Below are 26,381 nucleotides of genomic sequence, written 5' to 3'. Positions count from 1 at the left end.
GCGGGCAGCAGTCCGGCCGCTCTCCCCCTGCGCTGACCTGCCAGGTGCCGCGGTTGTCACCGCTCTGGCCCTTGGCCGAGACAGGGGAAAGGCACTGCGCCCCGCAAGACTCCGAGCCGCTGCAGCGGTGCCGGGGCGCGGTCGGTACCGCGGGGAGGCGGGAGCTGCGCCCTGCCGCTGCCCGGGCAACGGGACCCGGCGGCTGCTCCTCCCTCGGCCAACGCAGGCGGGCGGGAGGCGCCTCCGCTCTGCGCCTGCTCGCGCCGCCGCCCGCCGGCACCGGCACCGCAGCATCCCGGACGTGCCTCTGCCGCTCTCGGCCCCGGGGCTGCTTCGCCGGGGGCTCGCCCTGTGCAGGGCCCTGCCGGGACCCCATCGGCGCGGCCTCTGCGAGAGTCACCGCTCGCCGACAGCCATGGACGGGGACAGGGTGGACGTAGACGGCGGGATCATGGAGGGGGTGAGCGCCAGCGGCGGGCCCCGGGCTTACCTGGCCCCGGGCTGCGGTCCCGGCCGGGCGGTGCCGCAGCGCCTGACGAGCGCCGTTTCTCCGAGCAGGGCGGGCAGATCCTGCGGGTGTCCACGGCGCTGAGCTGCCTGCTGGGGCTGCCGCTGCGGGTGCGCCGGATCCGCGCCGGGCGGAACCAGCCCGGCCTCAGGTGAGACCCGCCCCGGGCGGCCCTGGGGCGCTCGGCCGGTCACTTACGGCGTGTGGGGCCCTCCCGGGGACGCGCAAAGAGCCTCCGCTGCTCTCGTCTGAAACACTGGTGTTTCCATTGCTGTGAGAAAGCCTTGTTAGCAGCAAATGCCGTCTGTGGCTCTCGAGGAGTGCCCGCGGGGGAGCGCTGGGGATGAACCGGGCTCGGTCCCGTCGCCCGCTGCCGGGGCAGCGGAATGGTTCCAGAGGTGCTAAAACACGGAATGAAACACGAAATACAGTCATATAATGCCTCAGCGAAACGTGGCTCACGGAGCGTACAGTGTTAAGGACAGCTAGTGTATTTCCTATGTAAGTTACGCAAACAAATGGAAACGCAAGCACAAGAAGACACATACATAGCAAACGTGTTAGCTCTCCTGTGGCACTACAGCCGGTTCTAGCTCTGCCAGTATTGCCATCCTTATCCACTCCGTTTCTGTCCAAGTGCTTATCACATTAGGACAAGCGACTGCTCCTGCATCTCATCTGTCTGTCTGGACTCATTCTAATGGAAAAGATACCAGAATCCTGCCTACTCTAGAATGGCCTGAATGCTGCTCCTTTGGCTCCTGTGAACTCAGGAGAAGTACTGTAGCAACCAGAGCGAATTTCTGGTCCTTGACTGATCAGAAATTTGCAATTGTAGTTTCTATTAGTTGGTGTATAGTAGTTCTTTTAATGTAACATGAGTATGTAGTCTACTTGCATATATCTTTAACTTTGTATTGTCACTCCAAGGCCTCAGCATCTGTCTGGATTGGAGATTGTTCGGGATCTGTGTGATGGGAAGCTGAATGGTGGAGAAATTGGCTCAACAGAAATAACCTTCACTCCTGGGAAGATCAAAGGTGGAACCCACATAGCAGATACAAAAACAGCAGGGTATGTCTTTGTACATGGCTTCTTGTAATTTTAATATTATAACAGAAGACTGGGGGAAAAAAGAACATCTATACATGGATCTTCTACCCAGAAGATGTGTTGCCTGAGTCAGATTTATGTTACCAAAGAACCCGTAGTATAGGAAGGATATGCATGAATAAAATACATGCAAGTATAATAGTTTTAAAATTACAATTGTTATAAAACTTCAACACTTGATTCATGTTAAGCAAAAAATATCTGCTCATGTCTTTAAAACTTCAGCTGTTATTTTCTCACATTAGTATGTTACATATCAGATCAAATGCATTAAATTAGATAAGTATCTCAAATCCATGAAGTCTGAAATAATCATTACCTAGTAAAGTAAATTTTGAGAGTTTACTTACACACATAGTGGTACACAATGGGATACTAGTCTTTTGGAACTGGGAACATATTCTATCAACAGTTCTTTTGTCTGTGTTTCTTCTGTATTTCTGTGTTGGGTCCTTTGTTCTTGGAATCTGTTGCAAAACTGAGTAAATGGGTTTAGCTATGGAAGGCTGGTGTGAACAGTTGTTTGGAAGCATAAGCCAGAGCAGGCATAAGTTAAAGTTCCCTTTAAGTTAAGAGAAATATTTTTCTGAGCTGCAATAGTATAAACAACCAAGCTGATGCCTTTAACTTAACATAGAAAAGTTTGAGTAAGCCACAATGCAGCAGAATTGGTAATTAAGCACAAGGAAAAAAGATAAACACTATGGTTCACAAACATTTGGGAGTTTTTTAAGAAAATAAACCCATGTTTTCTCAGTTCTGTGGTGATTACTGTTTTTACAATTCAAAATTATGTTTGAAAGCCCTGTGAGATAACTGTTTTGTTTTGCCAAAACAAACTTCTACTTTTGGAAAACTTACTTTGGAAGCATTTTTATCTCTGTGAAATGTGGAGAGATTCAGTGATAGGGTAATCTTGTATCTAATACCTTAATATTTTCTATGCTCCTGAATTCTCTTGTGTGGGATGCTGACCAGCTTATAAGCAATTTTATAGTTTTCTTAGTATTTTATTATTAAATAAGTATTAAAATGTTATTACTGCCTAAGCCTTGTCTGCTTTTATCATCTGCTAGCTAAACCCACAGTTTTCACAGTCCCATCAGTATACTAGATAAGATACATTACTTTTATTTCAAACAAGACTATTAAAGATGCAATTTTTGTGAAATAAAAACCTTCATATTTAGGCTTGCTAAGGACACAAAGTTTTAAATTAATATATTTTTAAGACTAACAATTTTACAGATAATTTCAAAGATAAAATAAGTATGTAAATGCTCTGGAAAGCCTGTGATATGTAATGATTCTATGGAATTCTATGGGTTATGACTGTATGACATCTCAGTGTCTTATAATTTCTTTTAGGAGCGTGTGTCTACTGATGCAGGTAGCAATGCCCTGTGTGCTGTTTGCTGCTTCCCCATCAGAGCTTCATTTAAAAGGTGGGACTAATGCTGAGATGGCTCCTCAGATAGACTACACAGTCATGGTAGGGAAAAATTCCTTTGGCTTGGTGCATCTTTCATGAATATGTGTGCAATGTAACTGCTGTACTTCTGTTGCTCTTACTGCAAGTGTATTTGTGATTATGGAATTAGGCAGGGGAATATAACACTATTAGTGTACTGTATGTAGAGAGCAACCAACATTCCATGGAATTTCCTGAAACAGCAAATAGTCTGTTTGGTTTTAATTACTAAAGAAATTTTCATTTAAAATCTATTCTTTATTCTAAAAGGGCTGTGATTTGATCTTCCTTTTTCCTTAAGAAAATCCTTTCACACAAAGTGGCATTCAGAGTGAAGTATGAGGAATGTCAAATAAGCTGTATGCATGAGACTGGCTATATTTTTTTCTTTTCAATAATGTAACTGAAATTTTTGTCTTGCCTTTTTCTTTTTTTTTTTTTGAAGACTGCATAAAATAGTGGGAAATTATCAATGCAAAATAAATACCCTCTGTGTTTTTATATGTGTTTGTTTTTCAGGTTTTTAAGCCAATAATTGAAAAGTTCAACTTCACATTTAACTGTGACATAAAAAAGAGGTGAGTTGTGGAGTCACGTGGCGGAGGCACACTCTGAACCTGTGTGCGAGCACAGAGGCACACACAGGGTGCTCTCAATCAAACTGAGGGATGAATTTATAATACATGAACTAATCTGCATTAGCTGTCCCTGTGTGTAGTCACCTTATGATGAATGTGAGATGGTTCTTCCCCGTCTGTTTTTCATTGCTGATGCTACAGCTGCTGTGAAATGTCTCCTGTTGGCTGCCCCTGAGGGCAGTGCATGCTGAACAGGCAGCACACTACTGAGCTTCTCCTGAGGTGCCAGTTAGGTTGGTGTGAGGTAGTTAATGAGATGTACATTACAAAGTAATACTGTAAGAGAACATAATTCCATTATAAAGGTTTCGAAGCCACACATCAAGAAAATTCATACGTACAGTAACAGAGAACATAAAAATATATGAAGAGCCTTCTGGCCCTTTTCTTGGTTTCTTTGTGATCTTTGTGTTTCATTATATCTGATTACTGTTTCTAAATAGGGGCTACTATCCTCAGGGAGGTGGTGAAGTTGTGGTCCGGATGTCTCCAGTCAAAGAGTTGAGCCCGATCAACTTAACAGAACGTGGCACAGTGACAAAGATATATGGAAGAGCATTTGTTGCTGGAGCACTGCCTATCAAAGTAAGTGCTGATAATAGTTCTGGTAGTATCCAGCTTTATATATCTATATAAAATTGCATGTAATCTGCTTAACATTCCTCTACTGTTCCAGTATTCTGCAGTCTTTCCCATACAAACTCAGTAGTAGCCTTATTAAATGGTTTCAGTTATTCAGGCTGTAAAACAGTATATTGGACATTTCTAAAATGCAGTTCTTGCATAGCAATATATAGCTAAAACAGGAAATGAGAACACTATCCTCACTATCCTTCATATGACTATTTAGCATGTATTGAGGGGTATCTTATATCTGATTTATATATCATTCTTATTTATGTGGATTATTTTAAATCTGGAATTATGGCTCTTGTTCATAGATTTATGGGTAAGCTATGGTGCACTGTAATAGGCAGAAGTCAGAAAACATCAAATTTTTCAACCATTGCTAAGAGTATTAGAACAAGTTAAGGGTAGGTTTAGCCAAAAATAAAATGGAAAGAAATTTGCTCCTTTATACCCCCTTCCTGTTCTGAGTGGTGGGACCTCCTTAAGGTTCCTTCTCACACACAGGCTAGGAATTATTAGAGGAAGGAAGAGGAGGAATTGAGTTAGTTTTTGAAGAGCTGTGGATTGCTGGTTTTGGTCTGAAAATCCCCAAACCTATGAATATTAGCTATGATTAGATCACAAGGATGGGACAAGCTTCATCTGTCCCCACTTGCCTGTGATTTAAAATTGTTATTTTTTAGTATTATCTCTTATAGAATATATCCTGTACATATATTCTAATAATTCTAATAATTGTGGGGGTTTTGCAGCTGGTTTTTGGGGGATTTGTGGGGGGTTTTTTAGAATCTAGTGTTTTGATATACTCAGGACTGAAATCTTTCTCCCTAAGAATGAAGAAAAGTTCTTGAAATTGTGATGATACTGAAGTTTCTATATCTATCTCTATTAGGCTTATGAAGAAAAAGTACTTTTGTTGTTATATAATTTAATTACTGGTTTTGTGTCTTATCTTGTTAGCTGGCAAAAGACATGTCATCAGCAGCAGTGAGATGCATCAGAAAAGAAATCAGAGATCTTTATATTAACATTCAGCCTGTTCGAGAACCTGATGATCAAGCTGTAGGGACTGGAAGTGGAATAATGTAAGAGGAGTCCAAACTTTCTATTGATACCTGTAATCTTGCTGGTTGATTAGCTAGATTTTGATTACATGTCTGATAAATAAAGTGTAGTGTGAGTGATTCTATTCCTAATTTTGATTCTGTTTTTTTGTGCTTAGCATTGTTGCAGAGACTTCAACAGGTTGTTTGTTAGCTGGGTCATCACTTGGCAAGAGAGGTAAGAATTCCATGAAGTCTTTGAGATTTAACTGAATATACTAATAACAAATAGGAATCTGAAGTATCATCTGTTTAAAGAGCTGATGCTTTGAGTGATGCATTTTTAAATGGATGTTGTTTAGTAATAAAGGACAGTGGAAATGAGCAGATTTAAAACAGTAAATGGAAATTCACAAAAATGACAAAACTACAGCCTTACCTTTTATCAGAATGGAGCGTTAAGGATCACTGAGCTGAAAATGTTTCTGGACTTCAGGAACATGGACTTTGTGGTTTACCTGTGAAGCTTTTGTTCAACAGTGAATCTAGATTAAAATGAATAGAAGTGATTTTGGGTTTTAACTATTGAAATCAAACGTTTTTCTGAAAAATGGGGCCACTTTCATTCCACTGCTTAGGAAGTATGAACTATACATCATCATAAGATGGGAAGGGTTTTTAAAGCAGACATTTGAGGCAAGAGCATGAAAATAAGGTTTAAAAAATCGAAAAAAATTTTTTTTTCCTTCCGTATTTTTAAAATGTTAAATAGTAATTGTCAGCTTCCTAATATGCTGTATTTCTCTATTAGGAAAGAATTCTGACAAGGTTGGCATTGAAGCAGCTGAGATGCTGCTTAAGAATCTTAAACATGGTGGAACTGTGGATGATTCTCTGCAAGACCAGGTAAGGCTCCTGTGTGTTTACATGAAGCTGAAGTAGTAAGAACATGCCTGTATGTATTACTTGTAAAGAATATAAATCTGAACAGGGAAAGAATGAGATGTTAATTAGAAGTCTTAGAGATGTGTGATCACAACATCACTAGAATTAGCAAACTGCTTACAGTTCTTAGGAACCACAAATGCTCCTGGCTTTGTACCGTCACCCTCAATTTTTCCCTTCCTGAAACTCTTAGTAAGTATGGAAGAAAGAGGCAGGAATTCGCTTCGATTTGACATTCCATGTAGTGGTGTGAAAATAGTTCCCTGGTGACATATAAAGAATGATACTAAGTGAAGTTATTAGAGAACAGAATATCTAGGAGGTGCTCCCATTTGTCTTTCTTACCTAATTTCATTTGAGCATGAAAGCCCTCCACTGTCTTATAAGAATCTTGGGCTGTTTTAGATAGGATGATGTTACCTCTTAGCTGTAAACACTTGGGCAGACATTACTGTTATGTAGTGTAATAGGAGCTGTTTAGGTCTTGGACTCATCCTACTTTTTTCAAAGCATGCACAGTACCATTGGTGGGAACAAGCCACTGCCAGATTAGGTGTATATGGAACTGCACAGAATTGTATCACACATTACAGAGTACTTGTCACGGTGATGTTTGTAAATCAAATCAAATGTCTTTCAGTATCTCTCTGGTGAATATGTGATCAGGAAGTGTTAGAATTAAAGAACCTCTTCCTGAGGTTTTTTTCTCCATATAGGTATTCTACTAACCTGGAGTCTGACATGACTTTGGGAAATTTTGGGGAAGACAATGAGGGAGAGTAAAGTTAAATATAGTAACAGGATTCAAGGGCATCTACTGTGGAAAAGTAGTAGCCCTTTGGTAATAGGTGTTAGAATAGTAATTTCCAAACTTCTTAAAAATCAAGATCGTGAACTTTTATGAAACATGGCAGACTACACTTCTACATCTACAGATATTTTGCAAATTTTTCCTTTTTTTTTTTTTTTTTGTTAACATCAGTAGGTTCCTAGAATCTGAAGAATTACTTAATAATTCCCCTTCCCTCCCTTCCAGCTGATCATTTTTATGGCTCTAGCAAAGGGAGTGTCTAGAGTGAAAAGTGGACCAATTACACTTCATACTCAAACAGCTATACACTTTGCAGAGCAGCTAACAAAGGTGAGTCCAAAAATTCAGGAAGTTTTACCTATGAGTTGTCATCCAGTAACTAACTAGGCAATGCAGAGTTCAGCAGGTATTGTGAGCTGAACTTGATCATGGAGGATAAGCATGGATAAAATTATTGCTACAATGTTTACATGGGAGTTTTCCTGTAGAAAATGAACATACTTTAAAGTTAAATGCTTTTAGAATGGTTAGATACTTTAACCACCTTTATTTAAATGTTTTTTTAATTTAACCTGTTAAAGCTCTGATATATATATAAACACATGGCAATACAATGATTTGGTGTCAGATATTGAACATTTAAACTTATGTGTGATAAATTAATTTGTGATATATTTCTAATCCTCTTTTAGGCCAAATTTACTGTGACAAAAGCAGAAGACGAAGATCCCAGTAATGATACCTACATCATTGAGTGCCAAGGAGTGGGGATGATAAACCCAAACTTATAGGGTTAAACAAAAAAGGCAGCAAGCTGACAAAGGAAACACTCAACATACCTCAGTGATGTATCTGCATCACTACATCTCAAAGGATGTATAATCTGTGTGAACAGGAGAAACCTTCTGTCACATCAGAGTGATTTAACTTCAAGGATGGTGTCAAGCTTTTCCTTGGTGTGGTGAGAATCTGTCATGTGAAACATAAAAACTTTACTTTTTTTTTTTTTTACTATTAGCAGCAAAATGAGTAACAATAGGACAGGAAATAGAATATATTGTATGTATGTGAGAGCTTCACTCAGAAGCTTTGAAAATCCAGCTTCACCAAAGTAGAAAATAACTATTTTAGTTTTGAAAAACTACTATCAGTATTTCTTTCCCTTTTGAAAAATATAAGTTTTATTTTCTGGAAACCTTTATGTTATGAGGTATATGGAATGAAGTGCACCATCAAATCTGTATCGCTGTTCTTCCTTAGACATTTTGTTTAAATTGTGTGTGAGGAATATTAAAGCAATATCACCCTATAAAAGGCTGGTATTTATATGTGCTGTTATCTCAACAGGCTATGCTAGGGAAAGATGGATACAAAATAGAAATTATGCTCCTGAAAAGTTTTCTCTCCCTACAGAAAAAAGACAATGCATAAGATAATCTTCCTTTAGAACTTCTGTTTTTGTCTATTTTAAAAAGCCTTCTCAGGTAAGCTAAAACAAAGTACCACATTACATCCCAGACACCAGGTCTTAACTTCATTATATGACTGTATTTTCTAGCTGCAGTTGTCCTTGTCATACTGACCGAGCCTACATTTTCACTGAGGTGGTGGTTTGTTCTTTTTAAAGGGAGTACTTCACTTCAGCTGAGATTAGGGGGCTATTGAACCCACATATGTAGACACAGGTATGTAAGTGTATGGACATGGAGCACTGCATGTACACACAGGTATATTTAGGCAACTAGAATCCAGTTGTGCAATCCCCCATCTGTGGATTTAGGAAGGAAGACCTTCTGCCAGCCTGGCATTGATCATGCTACAAAAGATTTTTCTGAAGTGGAAGGAAGGTGAAAGGAGAAATAGGGCATAATTTGTTTTGCATATGAAGACCTGAATCACAGAGTTAGAATCACTTAACCAAAACTGTATAAATGCACCCTGGAAGCTTCAACTGATTTCCAAGTTTCCACAGCCCAGTCTGCAGCCATTGCTCTAAGATCTTTTTTCCTCAGTTGTGACTATTGAACCTGAGAGCTAAAGATGTAACTTAAGTATCATTTGTCATATTGATTAAGATAATTTCATTGCTGTGCATTTCTAACACAACGAAAAGCCTTTGCTAATATCCAAAAACATTCAGCAACTATCTTAATAGTATCTTTCTTCTTAGAGTTTTTCCCCCTATCTCCATCCAAAAATCAGTGCAAAAGAATGCTATTAATTTCCAACTAATTATTTTTCTCTAGTACTGGGAATAGTCTGAAGGGGGCAACAGACACCTGCTGAAGTTACATATGTGACACAGACACTCCACTCAGAGAGCACCTCTCTGAGTTACTAAGTCTGTGCTGCTAACAGTTTTCAATGTTTCCTTTTGGAAAAATTCTGAATGTATTTTTAAAAAAAACTTGAAAGCAAGCCCCAAAAGAGCTGCTGTCTGTGCTTAAGAAAACAAACTCTTCTAAACCACATTTGAATGGATCCTGTTTCCAGAATTCAGTAAGTTAATATACTTGACTGATTTAACTTCTCATGGAGAGATTCCTGCTGAGGGGATGGCTGGGTGTAATTTAATTAAACTTCCTGATCAAGGCACCACTAACTTAGAAGTTATATCAGGTTGATTAGAACCTCATCAAGTCAAGTTTTTAAAATTTTCAAAGATGGACATTCTACAGTTTTTCTGGGTAACTTCTTAACAGAGCTTAACCACTCCCAGAACTGATATTTAATGTGAGCAGGCAAACAGGTTAGGCTTTTTGTCTGCTTAGTTTTTGTGGGGTTGGTTTGTTTCTTTCTTAAGCTGAGGGACTACTTGCTACAGGAAACATATTGGGAAGGTGAGCTCAGCAATATGCCAGTTCTTCACAATTTCTTCAAAGGAAAACCTGGCAGAAGAAAATGATATAATCAGTTCTACCTTACTCAGAAGGTTTTTGGTATGTGGGAAATACTCAGGTTGCTCTGGCATAAGGAAGCTTCAGTAAGCCCTAGAACCAAGATGATGAAAACCAAAATCTATTACAAACAATTATAGATCCTTGCTGAAAACCAGTACAGAAAAGCTTTTGAACAGTTTGTAACCTACGTAGTTAAAGGATTCCTTTTTGTTACCTTTGAAGTTCAATTGTTGGATTCTCTGTAATTTAATATCTTTTTACCAATATCCAATCAAGCAACTATCACAGAATACAGCCAGTTAAATATACTTTTTTGTTATGCAATTCCAACATTATGCTTCTCAAGAGATAATAAAACTTTCTTTGTATTGTTGTTCAAAGTTAACCAACATCCTGCACATCTTTATAAATTACAATCCAGAACTAGTGCCTTCCCTTTAGGTTATAAAATCTCTAGTGAGCACCTTGCACACATGGCCTTCTTGCCCTGTAATCACTGGTTCACTTTAGAAATCAAGTAGGAATGACCCACTTCCGTTCCCAACAGATTCTTTGTGGACTGTAAGCATACTTAGACAGTAATGCCTGGATGGTTTAAAGACTAAATAAATCAGCATAACTAGCTCCTGTCATGTTAAGAAAACCTTATGAATAAAAGCACAGCTAAATTAAATCTTTTACATTTAGGCAGATTTTTATATATTTGTGCACATAGAAAAACTGCATAAGCTTGAGCATGATTTTATATCTGGTCTCAAAGCCTGGCCAGAGTGCCTTTTCATAGCTTCTTTTTGCTTCTGAAAAACTCTGCCAGTCTGCACACCTGACATGTTGTCTGCAGCGCCACAAACATTTTTTCCCACATTCACAAATGTAAAAAACTCTCGTGGAACAATTGCAGCAAAAAAGAAGGACTAGCAAAACTTTGAGAGAATTATCTTGCATTAGAATTTCTATCTTTACCCAACACTTCCTGAAGCCAAGTCTATCTAACTGAAAATTTCATTTGGAAAGAATTTTAAAATGTGCAGATTTTGTTTCTAAGGAAAATAAAAAAAAAAAAAAGGACAAAACAAAAAAAGTCTCAAAATTCAGTTGAACAAAAAAATCCCATTGAAAAACTGAAGAGCAGTTTCTGTCTTCCAAACAAACATAGAAAAAGCATATAAATGCTCAGCCAACACATTTAACAAAGATTAACAAAACTCAGGTTACCAGAAGATAACCTCCTCTTAGTAAATATACAATAAATAGCAGCTCAGCAATCCAGACAACTATTGCTGCACCTCCCTGTGCTTCATAAGCCTGTTAAAAAGAGCATTAATGGTCATTAATAACTGGCAGTCCTTGGGAGCTTCCTTGCAGGCCCGTTCCAGTGTCCAGCCCCCTCTCCTTATGACCTGACCTCTGGGGCCAGCCCCGGGCAGAGGAGAGGCTGGAGAGCTGGCCTGTCCTTGCTCGCCTTTGTCACTGAGAGGGCTGTCCCCTAATGCCATCCCTGCAGTGCTTCCTGGGTTGGAAGAACCTGGAGCTGATCTAATCAGGCTTTATGTGCCTTTTTCTCCTCCAGGGTTAGAAAATCTCTAGATAGGAGTCATCCACAACAGATCTTACTCTTCAATAGGACTAAATTCCCCAGGTAATTTTTACTCCCTGCTGTACACATTCACACACAAATTTTATTACCCAGGCCCAATTCACATCCTGTCACCTCATTGTGACCTCTTATCAGGAAATGTTTATCATATTTCCTCTCTTTTTCTGTATACAGTAATTAAATACGCTTCATTGCATATATACTTGAACAATTTTTAACTGAGGTGACAAAAATCATAAAATGAATTTGGGACTACTACTATCATTCATATTCTACCAAGTTCCTACTTTCCCTTTTCAATGGGGTTCCGCATCATAAAACTTAAAACCTCCAGGTTTACATTTACTTTCAATTCACTTAGGTTTTAAATCTACAAGTCAAAACATGAGCTGCAGATCTTGTTACATCACACTCCTACATTGCACGTGCTGTATGTACTTAAGCTTAAATTTTACAGCATAATTAATTCTTAAAATTAATGCAATGTGTGTGAATTAGTTGTTGGTAGTTAGTGGTGTATTTTTTCTCTTTTTTTTTTGAACGTCCTGCCCTTTTTGAATATTAACTAATAATTACAGTGCATTACTTGAAGCTTTTTAACTTTCCTTTGTATCCATTTACAATCATATAATTTTTAACGATAAGGTTGGATTAAGTCACTTGTGGGAATGTATTAACCTTTTGTTCAGGAAGAGATGAGACATTGCTTGCACCTGCTCTACAAATATGTGCTGGGTTTTCTTATGCTAATCAGGCACATTTGAATCTTACATAAAAACTTCAGTGTGGGTGTTTAGATACAACTAAGATGCTTACATGTAATACTGCTCAAACAAGTAGTGGCAATGACTCACAAGTTCTGTGTACTGAGGAAATAGGATCAATCCTCTCAAACTGTGTGTCTTCAGTGTACTTCCATGAGAGAGAATTGTGTATGGATGAATGCAATGATTAGAGAAAGGCACTGCACTGAGATATGTGGGGACTGAAGTCACAAGACAAATTATATGCAGCCAGTTACAGAAAGTTCTCTGGGAAATACTGAACTCTGGTGCTGACTGAACTTTGTTACTCTCAGAAAGGGTATTTTTGAACCTTTTCTCCTCTCATGCCCTTAGATCAACTCATGACTGTTCCTCTTCTGAGCCCACGTGTCTCATTCTGGTCACTAAAATGTCAGTAGAACATTTACAATTTTCTATTTTTTATTTTCTACTGTTTTCTAGACCATGTTGAGAATACTGCATCCAGTTTTGGGCCCCTCCATACAAAATGGACACCAATGGTTCGGTTGGTCTGGGGCTGGAGCCCTGTAAGGAAAGGCTGAGGGAAGGGGACTTGCTCAGCCTGGGGAACAGATGGATTCAGGCACCTACCAGGGACCTGCCAGTGCCTGCACAGAGGTTCTGGAGGAGATGGAGTCAGGCCCATGGTGCGTTGCAGAGGGCAAGAAGCTGAAACAAGAGATGCTGAGGCTGGCCAAAGCCCTGACCAACCCCAGCTTGAGCTTGTGGCTGACCCTGCATAGTGCAGCAGTTTGGACCAGAGCCCTCCTGTGGTCCCTTCCCACCTCAATTATCCTGATTCCAAAATCCCTCTCTGGCAACTAATGATCATCTAAACATACTATGGAAGAATCCTCTAAAATATTCCAGCACAGGTGATCTATAACTGACAATGTTAAATCAGCCATAGGTTAAATAAAATACTGAATAATGGTGCATATAAGAAAAAAATGCCAAATTAGATTCTTTTTAATAGGAACAATGAAGAAGGAGGTTTTTTTAGAATTAGAGCTACATCTTGAATCCAAAACAAGTGACTGCAAACACAGACATCAAATCTGTTGGTGACTGGAGAGAATAGGAATTAATATCAGTATTTAAAAATCAAGTAAGGTGATCAACTAGAAAGTCCTTCCCTAATATTTGACTGCAGAAAATCTGTAAAGACTGAAGAAAAACAAGTGAGAATACAGTCCTGTGTAAACTTAGGCAGAATCAGAATTTTTCATTTAATCCCAGATTTACCAGTTCATTGAAGACCAAAGTTCAGGGCTTAGGAAACCTACTGATAAGTGCACTTAAAAGCTGAAAGCTCTTATGGAGTACATATATGGAGAAAATCACACTACAAACTGTGTGACTGAATTTTTGTCCCACCCAGCTGTCTCTTGGGTGTTTCATAGTCTCTCCACTGCCTAGGAAGCTTTCTGCCCAAAGCTTTCCAAATCCAAAGTATTTGAGATCCCATAACTATAGGGTATCTGCTAAAACAAGGAACTCAGATTTGAAAAATCGCTTTCAAATAATAACTGAGTCTTTTTCTTCACATACAAGGGCTTTAGGATTAAATTTTAAACAACTTTTCTGCCACACCATACGAGTTTTCAAAGATCCATAAAAAGAACAAATATTAGCTCAGAAAACATCTAGAATTATTTTTCTTTCTCTCTTTCCAAAGATACTTGCCTAGCCACTTAAGACTTTCATTACCAGATAAATGATTCCTGTATAAAAAGACAGTTTGTGAAAGGGTTTAATGACTTTTCCACACAGAAGCCTCTCTATAAATAAAATCTTATGTGCACTGCACTTTTCTAGTTTATACAACTCTAGCTGACCTGAAGTTTATACAACTGTTGGAACCCAGAAATGCACTAGTAGATCATATGTTTTCTCAGCTATTAATGTTTGCAGCATTGGAACAAAGTCAGGCTTGTGTTACTTCTTTCATATACTGGTATTACACTTAAAAAACCGTGATGAATAAAGCATTCATTTTTTAACAGAATGGGGTCTTATACAAAATATCTGTGCAGACTGACACACATTACAGTATTTTAGAAACAGCAGTCTAGAATTCACTGTAATATAACAGCAAACATTTGCTTTTAATATGATAAAAACTATGACTATGGGAATTTACATTTGTGTAACTGAAGACAGAATTTGTGCTATGGGCATAAATGAAAAAGATTATTGGATTACATCATTTGGCAAAGAAAAGAGAAGGCAGTAAGTAGTGAGTCTAAACATAATTTTCATCACATTTTTTCTACCATCTTCTCCCCAAACTTAACCACAGATGACTGTGATTTGGAATCCTACTTCGCTGTCATGGCTTGCTAAGGAACACTTTACAGCAAGTGTATTATGCTCACTCACCTCTCAGCTATGCAAATTTATCAATAATATTGCTTTTTACAAACATTAGTCCTTTCTTCCCTTGCTCCCCTTCCCAAGATTCCTTAGATCTTTCCTTTCTCCCTGATCAAGGATAGGTTAAAACTTAGGTCCACTACCGGCACCATTTCAAGATCTGAGCATAAAGAAAGAATCTCAATTCACAGAACATCCAAGTTAAAGTTGTTGCTCTGAGGCAGCACTGGAAAGCACTGGCCCCAAATGAACATGTGCTGACAAATTTTAGATAGCTACAGTGAACTCGTCATCAGAAATGAGGATAAGCACATGGCCCCTTTATGTTTAAGTCATTTGGTGGTGCTGTATAAATATCTCTTATCAGAACAAGACTGCTAGCATTCCCTGCTATGTGGGAGAGTTCATTTTCATAATCAAATTATCAGATGTAAAACTGTAAAGGATGACTCTGTGAGTTAAGCTGAACTGTATGAAGTCAAAAGAGGACTTAAAAATTAATTACATTCCATAAAGACCAACAAATCTTGAGCCTTCTATCCATTCAAACCTTTCATCTTTTTATTATTCCCCACATTATAGGTGTGTGCTTTGAACTTCAGCTCCTTAGCTTTAGCAGTGATTTTGCTACACACTATTGAGTTCTCAGCTGAAACACTCATAATAGTAGCACTACTTTTTTTTTCTCTTTCCATTCCAAAATGTAGGAGTCCCTGGTCTCAACAAATAACTCTTAATTCTGTATTTTTTCTTTATCTGTTTTTCAGAGCTAAAAAAGAAACTATTTCAAAAAATCCAAAAATATCTATCTAAGCTCCTGATTTTGCTGGAGGGCTCCTGATTTTGCAGCTATTTGATGAAAACATTGAAATGTGCTGATTTCTTTCACTTTCTTAATTATAACTGGATCTAAATTTTCAAACTTGATGGAGTGCTGGAGAAAAACCTTAAAAAACAACTAACTGGTTTAGAAGTTTATATCTTTCCATAGGACAGGGCCTGCTCCCAAGTAAAGTTGAGAATACTTAGATAACTGTATGAAGTTTTGTTTCCAGAAGTGACTACTCGTACTCCCACTGAAGTTTACAATTGTTGTAGTGTGCTCAGCTCCTCTGAAACTGAAGACATATTTAAGTTTTGTTTCTTTTCTTTTATTTTTTAGTCAGTTGTAAAACCTGCACAGCTGAAGACAGATTTGATTAGTAACAATGAAATAGACTATTTAAATGGGTTAATATAGTCCAAAAGCCATATACTAAATCAAAATACTTTATATATTAACCCTTTGTGCTTGTTGAAAGAAACTAAGGTAACTGAATCAATGATAGCCATCGTTACAGAGAAAAGGTCAATGTGATGTTGAACTGACTTCCTTTTAACATAATTTGGTCAGTCAGCAAAAAAAGTATTGAAACCATGTTTTTAGATAGATTTGTTTGCTTCCGTCTTATAGGATGGTGACCTCCAGGACAAGATTTATGTCCTCTGACTGCCAGCCAGATTCCTGTATCCTGTTTATTTTTTAATATGTGCTCTGTAAAATAAGCAAAATTCAAATGCTTTGCCACTTAATCAAGAGTCCAGCCCAAACCCACAGTTAGACAGAATTTAGGCGTTTTATCCAATGATTATTTAATGATCCTGAAACAGAAACCTTCTTCCATATGAACACCCCAGCCACTCTGGTTATCATGCAGAAAAAAACGAGAGCCTCTTTCCCACAGTAAATTGGACAGCTATTGATTGCTGCAATTTGGAGGGAAAGCTATTTAAATCCTTTCTGGCAAAGGAATAAGTTAAATGTGGATCTCTTACTTCCTGGGAGATGTTTTAATTCACATATTGTGAAAAGAAGGAAACCTCTTGTCCTGATTGTTCCCGTAGCTTTCTCATGAAAAACCTGTTGGTCCCTCACACTGCAAGATCACAAACAGATGGAATGATATTCCTGCAGGAGGACCTGAGTTTCAAACGTACCCACCTACCGCTTAGGTCTCAGCAGCAACCACCAAGAATTTGGATGGTTCCCTGCTCCACTCCTCATGGGCTGCACAGGGAGCCTGGGAGCACAAACTGAGGCTCCCACTGTCCAGGAATTTGAGTCTCAGAGCCAGCCACCACAGTCTAACCATTTTTCCTTAAAGCTTCTTCTCCCACAAATATCTGCATGAAATTCAAATTTCCAGTTAATCATTTCCTCACTCTCTCTCCAACTTTACTGTTTCCAGGAGCCACTACTCCCCTGGACGTGTCAGTAGTATGAATAAGGGAAATAAGGTCAAAATTCAGCAGAAGAAAATAAGAAAACCTCAGCAAAAAGTGCACATTTTTCCATAGGATCTCATGACATATTACAATATCTCTGATACTGAGCAGGTTTAAATCACTCTATTGATCTAAGACTTTCTTTTGCTTTCTCTCTCATTCGCTCTCCCTGGACACTATTCATTCTTTGTATCCCTAGCAGTAGCATTTGAATCTGTGCAGAAGTGAGCAATGCCCACTGCAGACTATCAGCATCTCCATCTTGCAGACTCAGTTGCAGTTGAGCCAAGTACTTATGACAAAGAGAATCAAGGTTTATTGTGTTTTTTTCTTAATGTCTTTTTTACTTCTTGGTCTTTTTCAAATTTCCTTTTCTGCTTCTATTTTTATTATCTATGTTCTGCTTTCAAGTTCATTTCTTTCCTGCTTTATGTGCATTTCCTCACCCTCTCTCCAACTGCACATTTCCCTTTTCACCCCTGTTCTCACATTCACATCTACTTAGAGACGTATTACAATATCACAGTATTGATAAACTACAGAATTAGTACAGTCTGGCTCCAGCTAACCTTGGGCCTTGCAAAACCATTTTGCTTCCTGAAAACTACAACAATTGGAGATGCAGAAAGCATTCAAGGACATCTGTGTAAGCCCCTCCTACAGCGTAAAGGGACAGAGGCTGTTCCCATGAATGCACCACCAGCCTCTGCCTGCAGAGGCAGCTGCAGGAATGGTGCTTCATGAGATCTTATGAAACAGAAGGAATACTGGAATATGGGATTCACATTATTTCAGCATGAATAGAGACACATCCTCCAACAGAGTTTGGTTGGGGTTTTTTGCATCAAAAAAATTTGTTATTTAAACCACATGAAACTGAGGCACATTAAGCTCATGCATTCAGTGCTGCAGCTGAGCCTGAGCTTATCGTGAAGTTGCCAGAGCCATCTGCACCCACAGAGCCCAGAGGGATAGACTTTCATGGGAACTTGGCTATCCCTATGCCTGAGTCACTCCTCCTGGCAAGTCCTTGGCTCAACCAACTTAGACAAAGTGAGATTTAATGTGTAGGCAGCATGGATTATCTGCGAGTTCTGGCTCAAGTAAGCTAAAAAATAAAGTCAAATACCATTCTAGCAAAAATGGATCCCCACTGCATACATGGAGACTGTGAGGTCTTGCCATTACCTTTCAGTCCTTGGTAAAATAACAAGTTGTTGGCTCATAGACAACAGACATCTTTGAAAGAAGGACATTTTTCTTTTAGTACTCCTTGTTTATGTGACAGAGCATTGTTCAGAGTATGCCTAAGACTGCATCCAAACTGCTGTAAAGCTGTGATGGATATTTCACAAAATTACTTGCATGAGATTCCTGAGATTCCTCAACTTCATCCAGGAAAAGAACAAGACTGGTTTTTCTCACATAAATGAGACTGACCTTCAATTAAGCCAAGATATGCAACATCCACAAAAAGCCCAGAAATAAAACACGTTAAAGAAAACTTGTTCAAATTTTAGAATAGTCTCTGTCCCAAGATTTTACTTCTACATTTGCTTTATCTACCCTGCAGTCAAACTAACACCATATGAGGAAGAGCACTTTTCTGCCCCAGCAGAAGTAACAAACAGAGCAAAACCTACTCTGGCACAGCTTTACAGCTGTGTGCAGATAGAGGCATTATTTCTCCCTTTAATCATAGAAGTAAATAGTAGTAGTGATGGGGGTGGTGACAAACATCCAAATTTAGGTCAGGGGATTAAATAGCTGCAAGGATGGCTGGCAGATCACACTGTAGTTATGCTCCTCTAAAAAGGCACCGCTGTTGGTTGACATGAATTTTGATGTTACGCAGATACGTGTATAAACCAGCTGACTCTAGATTATCATGGAAAAATTATTTCCTAAGCAATTTCTTTATGATAAGAGAGAAGGAAGACAAATAGCACCTATTTGAAGATTTATGCTCTTGACTCATGGATTTTGACACAAAGTTTGGGGGCTTTTGGTGGGGTTTTTTGTTGTTGTTGAGCAAATGAGTGATAATACAGGACGACAGGAACAGAATGTGTTCTTAACCAACTCGCTGTTTCAAAACAATGCTGGGAAGTTGCTGACATACCAATGTATCACTTGTACAGCAAAACTGCTGAAAGCAACTCAGAGCACACATTCATCTACAGTGTTGGATCTGCTCACTGGGCTCCTTAGGAAAACCATCTGGATCCAGACTGCCGGCTTTCTCCAGGGGCAGTGAATACTGAACCATCGCGAGCAGCGAGCAGCCCTGGGTATCCCATTTTTTCATCCAGCTTGACTCTTGGTTAATGCAGTTGCTGAGGTGGAAGACACTGAAGAGGTGTCACCTCAGTAACACAGGGAAATACATACTGGAGTTTATGGCTGCATCTGGGATGTGACTGATGCGGTCATAAGACAGGTAATCCAGAACAGATGTACAAGTGAGAACTTTCAAACAGGAAAGGAGCCAAAGAGGTGTTTTCTATAATTAATACTGAACAAGAAGTGAAAACTTCTCTTTTATTCAATGCTTATTCATTAAAACCAGAATATGCTGACCTTGCCTGGAACGAAAACTTCTTGGGACTTTTCACAGTGAGCAAATCTATATTTTCATAGGCTTCTGATGATGTTGGTGATTTGTGGATGGCTGATCCTAAATGCCATTTGCAATAACCTGAAAAGGAAAGGGATATGGCTGCAAAGCACCACAGGGTGATGGCAGGAGAGATATAGTCCATCATCACATCTTCTTCTGTATCCTGTGTAATCTCTGACAAGTCTCATTTATCTCTACAGTACAGGTTTTCACATTTAAAAGAATGTTAAGGCAACCTTAAAGTCTTTCTGGGAAAAAAGATTTACTTGAATAAGCTTTTCAATCAAGGATACTCTAAAGGAAGTCCTAAATGTGGTTATCAAATCCAGGGAAATGGAAAATGTTTTTCAGTCAACTTAGTTGGAAAAATCCAGGTCAGGCTTTACAAATATCAAAGACTTCCAGATAAAATCCAACTGCTTTCCACTTCCTACAGGAAATTTTTGCTGTGTGACATGTTGAACAATGACATTTAAATGAAGTTATTAATAAATAGGCAATTAAAAATCACTCTCCTAAGCTCAGTAAAAGTCTGTCAAGTGTGCATCTATGGTTAGATAAAGGTCAGCTTGCAGGAGTAACTGTTCCCACAGACACTTTCAACTGGTCCAAGAGTGGGAGAGATGGCTCTGTCATCATGTTGATGATCACCACCTCTAGCTTGGTTGCACTAGCCTAAATATGTGTAAGACCCTCCCCTGGATTCAGGACCTGATCCAGTCAAAAATTAACCCAGAAATAAAAAAAGGGAGAGGTGGATGAGAAATTAGTTTTATGTAAGGAGCAGACTCTCCTTTTCCCCTACTACAGGTGATTGGGATTGGAAACTATGACATATCTTGTTTTGCTATCAGCCAGACCTTGTCAGTTTAAGGCAGCAATATCCCAAAAATATTACGCTCTGCAAGGAGTGACATAGAGAATAATCCAGGAAGGTAAGTAATTGATGGACCTTCATTTGGAACAGAAAATACCAGACTAATCACTGTTTATGAAAGGTGACATTTGGAGAGGGTGACACATTATTCAGAAACAAGTGGACAAAAAGGATACTCAAAGGAAATAATTTTTACAAAGTGTCTAATTAAACTATGCAATTCTTTTCCACGGGAAGTAATTTGGGACAGCACTTTAAAAGGAGTCATGAAAAGACTGGACTTTAAGACTTATGACTAATGCCACTGATTGGGGACATAGACTGAGTCTTATGCCTGCAGACTTACATTTAAGCAATCTATATCAGATAGAAAAAAAAAGCTTAACGCTGTAGAAGCAGCTGGTCCTGTATCTGCCTTCAGGGATATTTCTTACATCTTCCTGTGAAACTCTGGTTGCTGCTTATTGCCAAAGACCAGTGTGCTGAACTGTTCGAATATTTTTCATTTGATCTTGTATGGGAGTTACATCGTTCCTTATAAAAAAGCAACAGTATCTTGTGGAAGCCTCTGTCATGCATACTTACAGAAAAATTTAGTCGGGGATGATCACGGGAGATCAAGTCCAGTGTCCCACTCAAAGCAAGGCGAACTTTACAGCTAGATTAGATTGATCATGGTCTTTTCAGGCTGGATTGCAAAAAAACTCAAGGGTACAGGTTTTACAGCTGCTGAACAACCTGTTCTGACTGCTGGACCATCCTCACCATGTATTTGTTGCTCATGTACAATTGGAACTGCCCTTCTCACATGTTTTGTTCATATCTCCTTGTCTTTTCACCATACACCTCTGAGAAGAGACTGGCTCTGTGTTCTCTCTAACGCCTGATAAGAGGAGGGATATCGAAAGGCTACAATCAGTCCAGAAATACACTTTCACCTTCTAAGATGCATGTTGTTACCTAGCAACAGTACTCAGACATACCTGCAGACTACAAACTTCAAGTTGCAACACAGATTAAATGGGACAGAAAAGTAGGCCTACATCAGCCACAAAATTTCTCATACTTTGGTTTTTAAACCTGCCATCAGTGTATTCTCCAAAAAGTCATGCTTTTAATTCAATCTAATTGTGAGACCTCTTGCAAGCTACAAAATCAAATTATCAAGAATTAAATTGATCAAGCATATTAAATGAAATTTAGGGTGTTTCTTAGTACGTCTTGTGTTTGAGCCATAATCTCAGGGTGACCTAGAAGATGCAAGGTACCACATTCCTTTATCTAGGCTGCAGACTTCTGTCTCTTTCCATCCCAAGGACAGCCCTTTTAAGACACTCAAAAAACATGCTTTCAAGATGTCTGTTCTTGACAGTTCAACTGCAGGAAAGATAACTGAAAAGAGGTATTCATCTTTTAAGTACAGGCAGGGATGTTAATCTTGTGGTTCAGAACTGACAGTTTTTCTTTTCAAGTGTCATAGACTTGAGCTCTGATTACACACTCTTCAGAGGCTCCAACAAAAGAAGCTCTTGTTTCATCTGTGCTTCATGCTGTTGTCTATTGTTTCCCATATTCATTTTGATAAATCTTACAAAATGCTACCTTGAAATTAAGTTTTTGCCATTAACAGTGGAAACAATACCTGTGTAAACAATGTTTTATAAAATTCTATGAGATTTTAATGTTCTACCAATTCAATAAGATTCCCAACATTTTTCTCTCATCTGTCTCTAACATGTTTTATTATTACTCTTATTTTACAGCCTAGGACATTAAACAGTGTATCAGCAATTCTTCTTTAACACTCTGTGGTCCAGATTTCTACTTAGACTCTCTTATTTCTATTAGACTCTCTTATAACCCAGGAAACCTACATCAAAAATTTTTGTGAAAAACATTGTGAAGGCTTTCATTTTATTTGCAATGAAGAAGAGAAGGTGTGGTGGCTGGTCCTGCTCCTGCCAGCCCTGAACCTGACTGTCACAGCCAACCTCTGCTTTGTTGTATTTGAATATAAATATCTAAGTGAGAGTTCTTCAGATGTGAAAGTAATTGATTACTCATTTGTACTGCGCTAAATGCAGTTATTGGCAATACAAACTGTATGCAGAATTACTCCTTAATAGGTTTTGAACATTCAGCCCTCCAGCTATAGCATGTGGGATCAGTGCCAAATCCCTCTCTCCTGCTGTTGACAGCTTGAGGCAATGCTATGCAGAGTTCTTCACACTACATTCTCTTGTGTCCCAGACGTTATCTAGAAATCTAGACAGTGCAGTGTTGAAAGATGGCTCAAATTTTCTCCCATTTTCTTCCATTTTGGAAAGAACACAAGCCAAAACAGTGTAAGTCAGGAACTTCAAAAGCTCCAAACATACCAGTAACAAGATCTCAAACTCAGCAAAGCAGTACTTCATTCCTTACAAACATGGATGGGGTGCATGCTATGAATTTACATATTTTCAAGTGACAAAACAAACAGAAAACAAATCCATTGCAAGTTACTAAATGCAGTGAAGCAAACTCTGACTCAGAAGACTCCTGAGCTTCGAAAGTGTTGGAGGTTGGGAGAGCATTTAGAGAACATATTACAATATTTGTTGCTTTTACAGCATTTTTGGGCATTAATTTTTACCTACTGCTGGTTAAAAAATCTAGCCTCCCCTAGTGTGGTCATTCTTATGATCTACATAATAATGAACATAATTCGCCCTTCACTGAATTTTTTTACAAGTATCTTATTACTTACTTACCTGGGCCTGGTTCCAAAATTATGCATATGCATCCACAAAAGGCTGCAGAAACCTCATGGATGACTCAGCATTAGTCTCACAGGGTATTTATCTTCTCTTCCCTATTCAATCAAGCCCAAGGCTAAACAGGTGCCTTAATCATAACTCACATCTACTCACCTGACTCTCATCTCTGCAGCAAGAGGACTTTGCTAACAACAACCACAACAGCCTTTAGGAGGTAGATTTTTGTGTCTGAAGAAGTGCAAATCTTGGAGGTTTATACACCCTCATTCTATTGAATTAATGGTGAGCTAGACACAGGAAAGAAAACAGAAATAATCATACATAGAGATTACTGGTAAAGTGTACTCTTCAACTGCTTGCTACTACAGAGACAAAGAAGAATCAAGTCCTGACAACAAGTTTATAGATATAATAAAATAAACAAGATATTTCAATATATTTCTGTTTTGAATGCCTATGACTTTATCTTTAGATGTGGAAATACATTCTCACGTATTCTATACATTTCTTTATCTGCTTCTATAGATATACCCCTCTTTTGGCTGTCAGACAAAGCAAGTAGAGCCTGATTCTGCCATGTTCTTGCTTTTTACTTCATCTCAGACAACTTGGGAGGAGTGACTTATGCCAACATTGTTATAATTTCTCAGGAGTGATCTTCTTTAATCAATACAAAAAAAATCTTGCTATCTGCTCCATCTCTGCTCTATTATTGGCACCAAGGCCATTGTGACTATGAACTAGAACAAAAGCCTCAACAACAATGTGGCACTGGAACTGCATTTTGCTTGTGAGAATGAATTTTTCTTTCCTCTTTCTCAGAGCTTATCTACAAAACCTGAATTATCTCCCTAAAATGTTTATTTCTGTATGCTTTTCAGATAAGAGTGCCTGAATGATTATTCAACAGTGAAGAATCATGCTGTCTTGCCTCACTCTACTGTTATGATGCTTCGAAATAAATGGAGTGACAAAATGTTCCTGAATCGTAGTTGAACAGGGAATAAATAGATACAACAGTATATAAACTTTCAATGTAATTTTAAAAACTAAAGGCAGTTGTGTTTTAACTCTATTTTATATGTATTCCTGACACTGAAACAAGCAAATGAATGCACATTTATGGTAAGACTTTGCTTAAACCCATTACATGAAGGCCGAGATACAATGTCAGTAAACAGCCCAATTCCATTTTCTCAAGTTCTCTATTCACCTGCATGTTAGCAGTAGTGTGCAAGAATCTAGTGCTGTTTTCTTCCATGCATACATACATGGAATGTAAAAATCTACCAGGTGTGACTAGAAAAGAGGCCCTGTGGCTCAACTGGTAGCAGTGTCTCAAACTTACACCACTGTTAAAACTGATAGTCTCCATCATTCTAAGTCTCTGAGCCCTCAATAAATACGAAAGAACAACATAAATTATAACAGTCTGAAATATGTGGGAGTGTTCAAGACATGACATCTGTGTTGGGAACATGAATTCATTCAACATCTATGGCACCATTTCTTTCAGCTGCTGAGAGCAGATGTCCCATATCTGCCTCTCATTCAAAAGAAAGGTAGAATATTTAAAAGAAAAAAATCAGCAGGATTAGGTCACAAAATTCTGGTTTTTACAATTATGCACAGCAAAGAAAATTGAAATCAAGCCATTTTTAGTTTCTTTATATGCTCCTTTCTGTCTCTTTTAACACATACCGGTATAGTATTTATTATTGCAATAAAAAAATAAAGAAAGTCAATGTTGTTCTACTTCAAGTCATATAAGCAGAGTCCCAGACTCTCTATCACATCTGTTTATAAAATACATATTTGCCTTTTTAAAAAATAAATCTATTTGCCTTTAAAAAAATAAATCTTCAGTTAGTCCTGGCACAAGTTTTAGGATTTAAATGTCTGAATTTCTTTGCTCCACAAAAAGCAAAAGGTGCCTTTGTAAGGGGAAATTTTCAATCTATCAAAAAACCTATTTCCCTTTTTTCATTTGCAATGAACCTTAAACACAGCAAAATCACCGAGAGGAACAAAGGACATAGAAAGCAAGGGGAACTTTCCACCCCTGTACCTCACAGACACACATGTGGCCATTCTGTGTACTCCAACAGCATCAGAAGGACTCCTCAGGGGGGAAGGGCAGAGGGACAGACAGGAGATTCTCTTCTTTGATACCTGGTGGCTACCCAGGTACTCAGAACAATACATTTTAACTACTAAGATGCCTGGTAGCTAACAGCAAAGCACATCACTCTTTTTACAAGTATTTCCATATTTCTGTTAGCATAACTTGCACCACTTTGGTGGCAGGATATATAGCATGTGGAGACCAAAAGATTGGGATGTCTAGAGACTGTTCAGCTGCACAAAATACAACAGAACAAGAGAGGCGGTTTCCCTGATATGACTACTTCTCTCCTTTCTTTTTTAAATGTGAAGTAGCCTTCAAACTGAATATAGAGTAGTGTCAAGAAAAACTCCCCTTCTCATATGACTTTGTAGAGAGCCCTTTGCTCTACAGACCACTTTCTTGGTCATAAAGACAGGCCCTGTGGTAGGGACTCTTACCTAGTTCTGAAAGCACTTCCTGGGCTGGAGTTGCTGTTCATGACTTTTTGTCAGGACAGAGGCTCTGCAAACTGCTTGATGAGAAATTGTGCTAGGAGAAGTAATATTCCTTCTGTAATTTTCAATAAGAGAAGTTATTTGACTGTGAACTTTTAACCTCCATAGGACAAGTTTCTACCCAAATCGTTAAGTGTCCTGGAAAATACCGAGAATCAGGCAGCAGGGGAGGAGATCCCCTGTCAAGATCCTTCTTTGTGATTTCACTGAGAGGAAGCTTGCTGCCCACACAAGAGCAGCCTCTCCTAAAATGAGCACTATAAGCTCAATCTATTCACTTAGTGTTTCTGGGTGAAGAACCGGCCCTGTTGAAATCACAGGCCAACTCCTATTGACTTAAATTATTTAATACCTTAATGGAGACCCTGAGAGGGTGGACCAGCCCATGTGGACACTAAGGTCTGTATCTGTATCAGAAATA

The 26,381-nt window shown here is 38.8% G+C and overlaps 1 protein-coding gene and 1 long non-coding RNA gene across 2 annotated transcripts; one reads left to right on the top strand and one right to left on the bottom strand.

Moving 5' to 3' along the window:
* The first annotated feature begins 351 nt into the window (after positions 1-351).
* On the top strand, positions 352-8,473 carry RTCA (RNA 3'-terminal phosphate cyclase). Its single transcript, XM_064664656.1, has 11 exons — positions 352-460; positions 559-659; positions 1,439-1,582; positions 2,990-3,113; positions 3,612-3,670; positions 4,174-4,315; positions 5,321-5,445; positions 5,583-5,641; positions 6,215-6,309; positions 7,385-7,489; positions 7,852-8,473. Exons 1-11 carry the CDS (start codon positions 416-418, stop codon positions 7,948-7,950), a joined length of 1,098 nt encoding a protein of 365 aa, XP_064520726.1. The 5' UTR covers positions 352-415; the 3' UTR covers positions 7,951-8,473.
* Positions 8,474-19,611: 11,138 nt separating this feature from the next.
* On the bottom strand, positions 19,612-23,702 carry LOC135418863 (uncharacterized). The gene is made up of 2 exons (XR_010432709.1): positions 21,165-23,702; positions 19,612-19,780 (listed from the first exon to the last, which is right to left on the bottom strand). It is a non-coding gene; the product is annotated as an uncharacterized LOC135418863 (long non-coding RNA).
* Between the last annotated feature and the right edge of the window lie 2,679 nt (positions 23,703-26,381).

The sequence above is a fragment of the Pseudopipra pipra genome, chromosome 9, assembly GCF_036250125.1.
Source record: "Pseudopipra pipra isolate bDixPip1 chromosome 9, bDixPip1.hap1, whole genome shotgun sequence".
Taxonomy (NCBI): domain Eukaryota; kingdom Metazoa; phylum Chordata; class Aves; order Passeriformes; family Pipridae; genus Pseudopipra; species Pseudopipra pipra.
The sequence above is the reverse complement of the archived record's forward strand: the minus strand, read 5'-3'. Positions and strand labels throughout refer to the sequence as shown.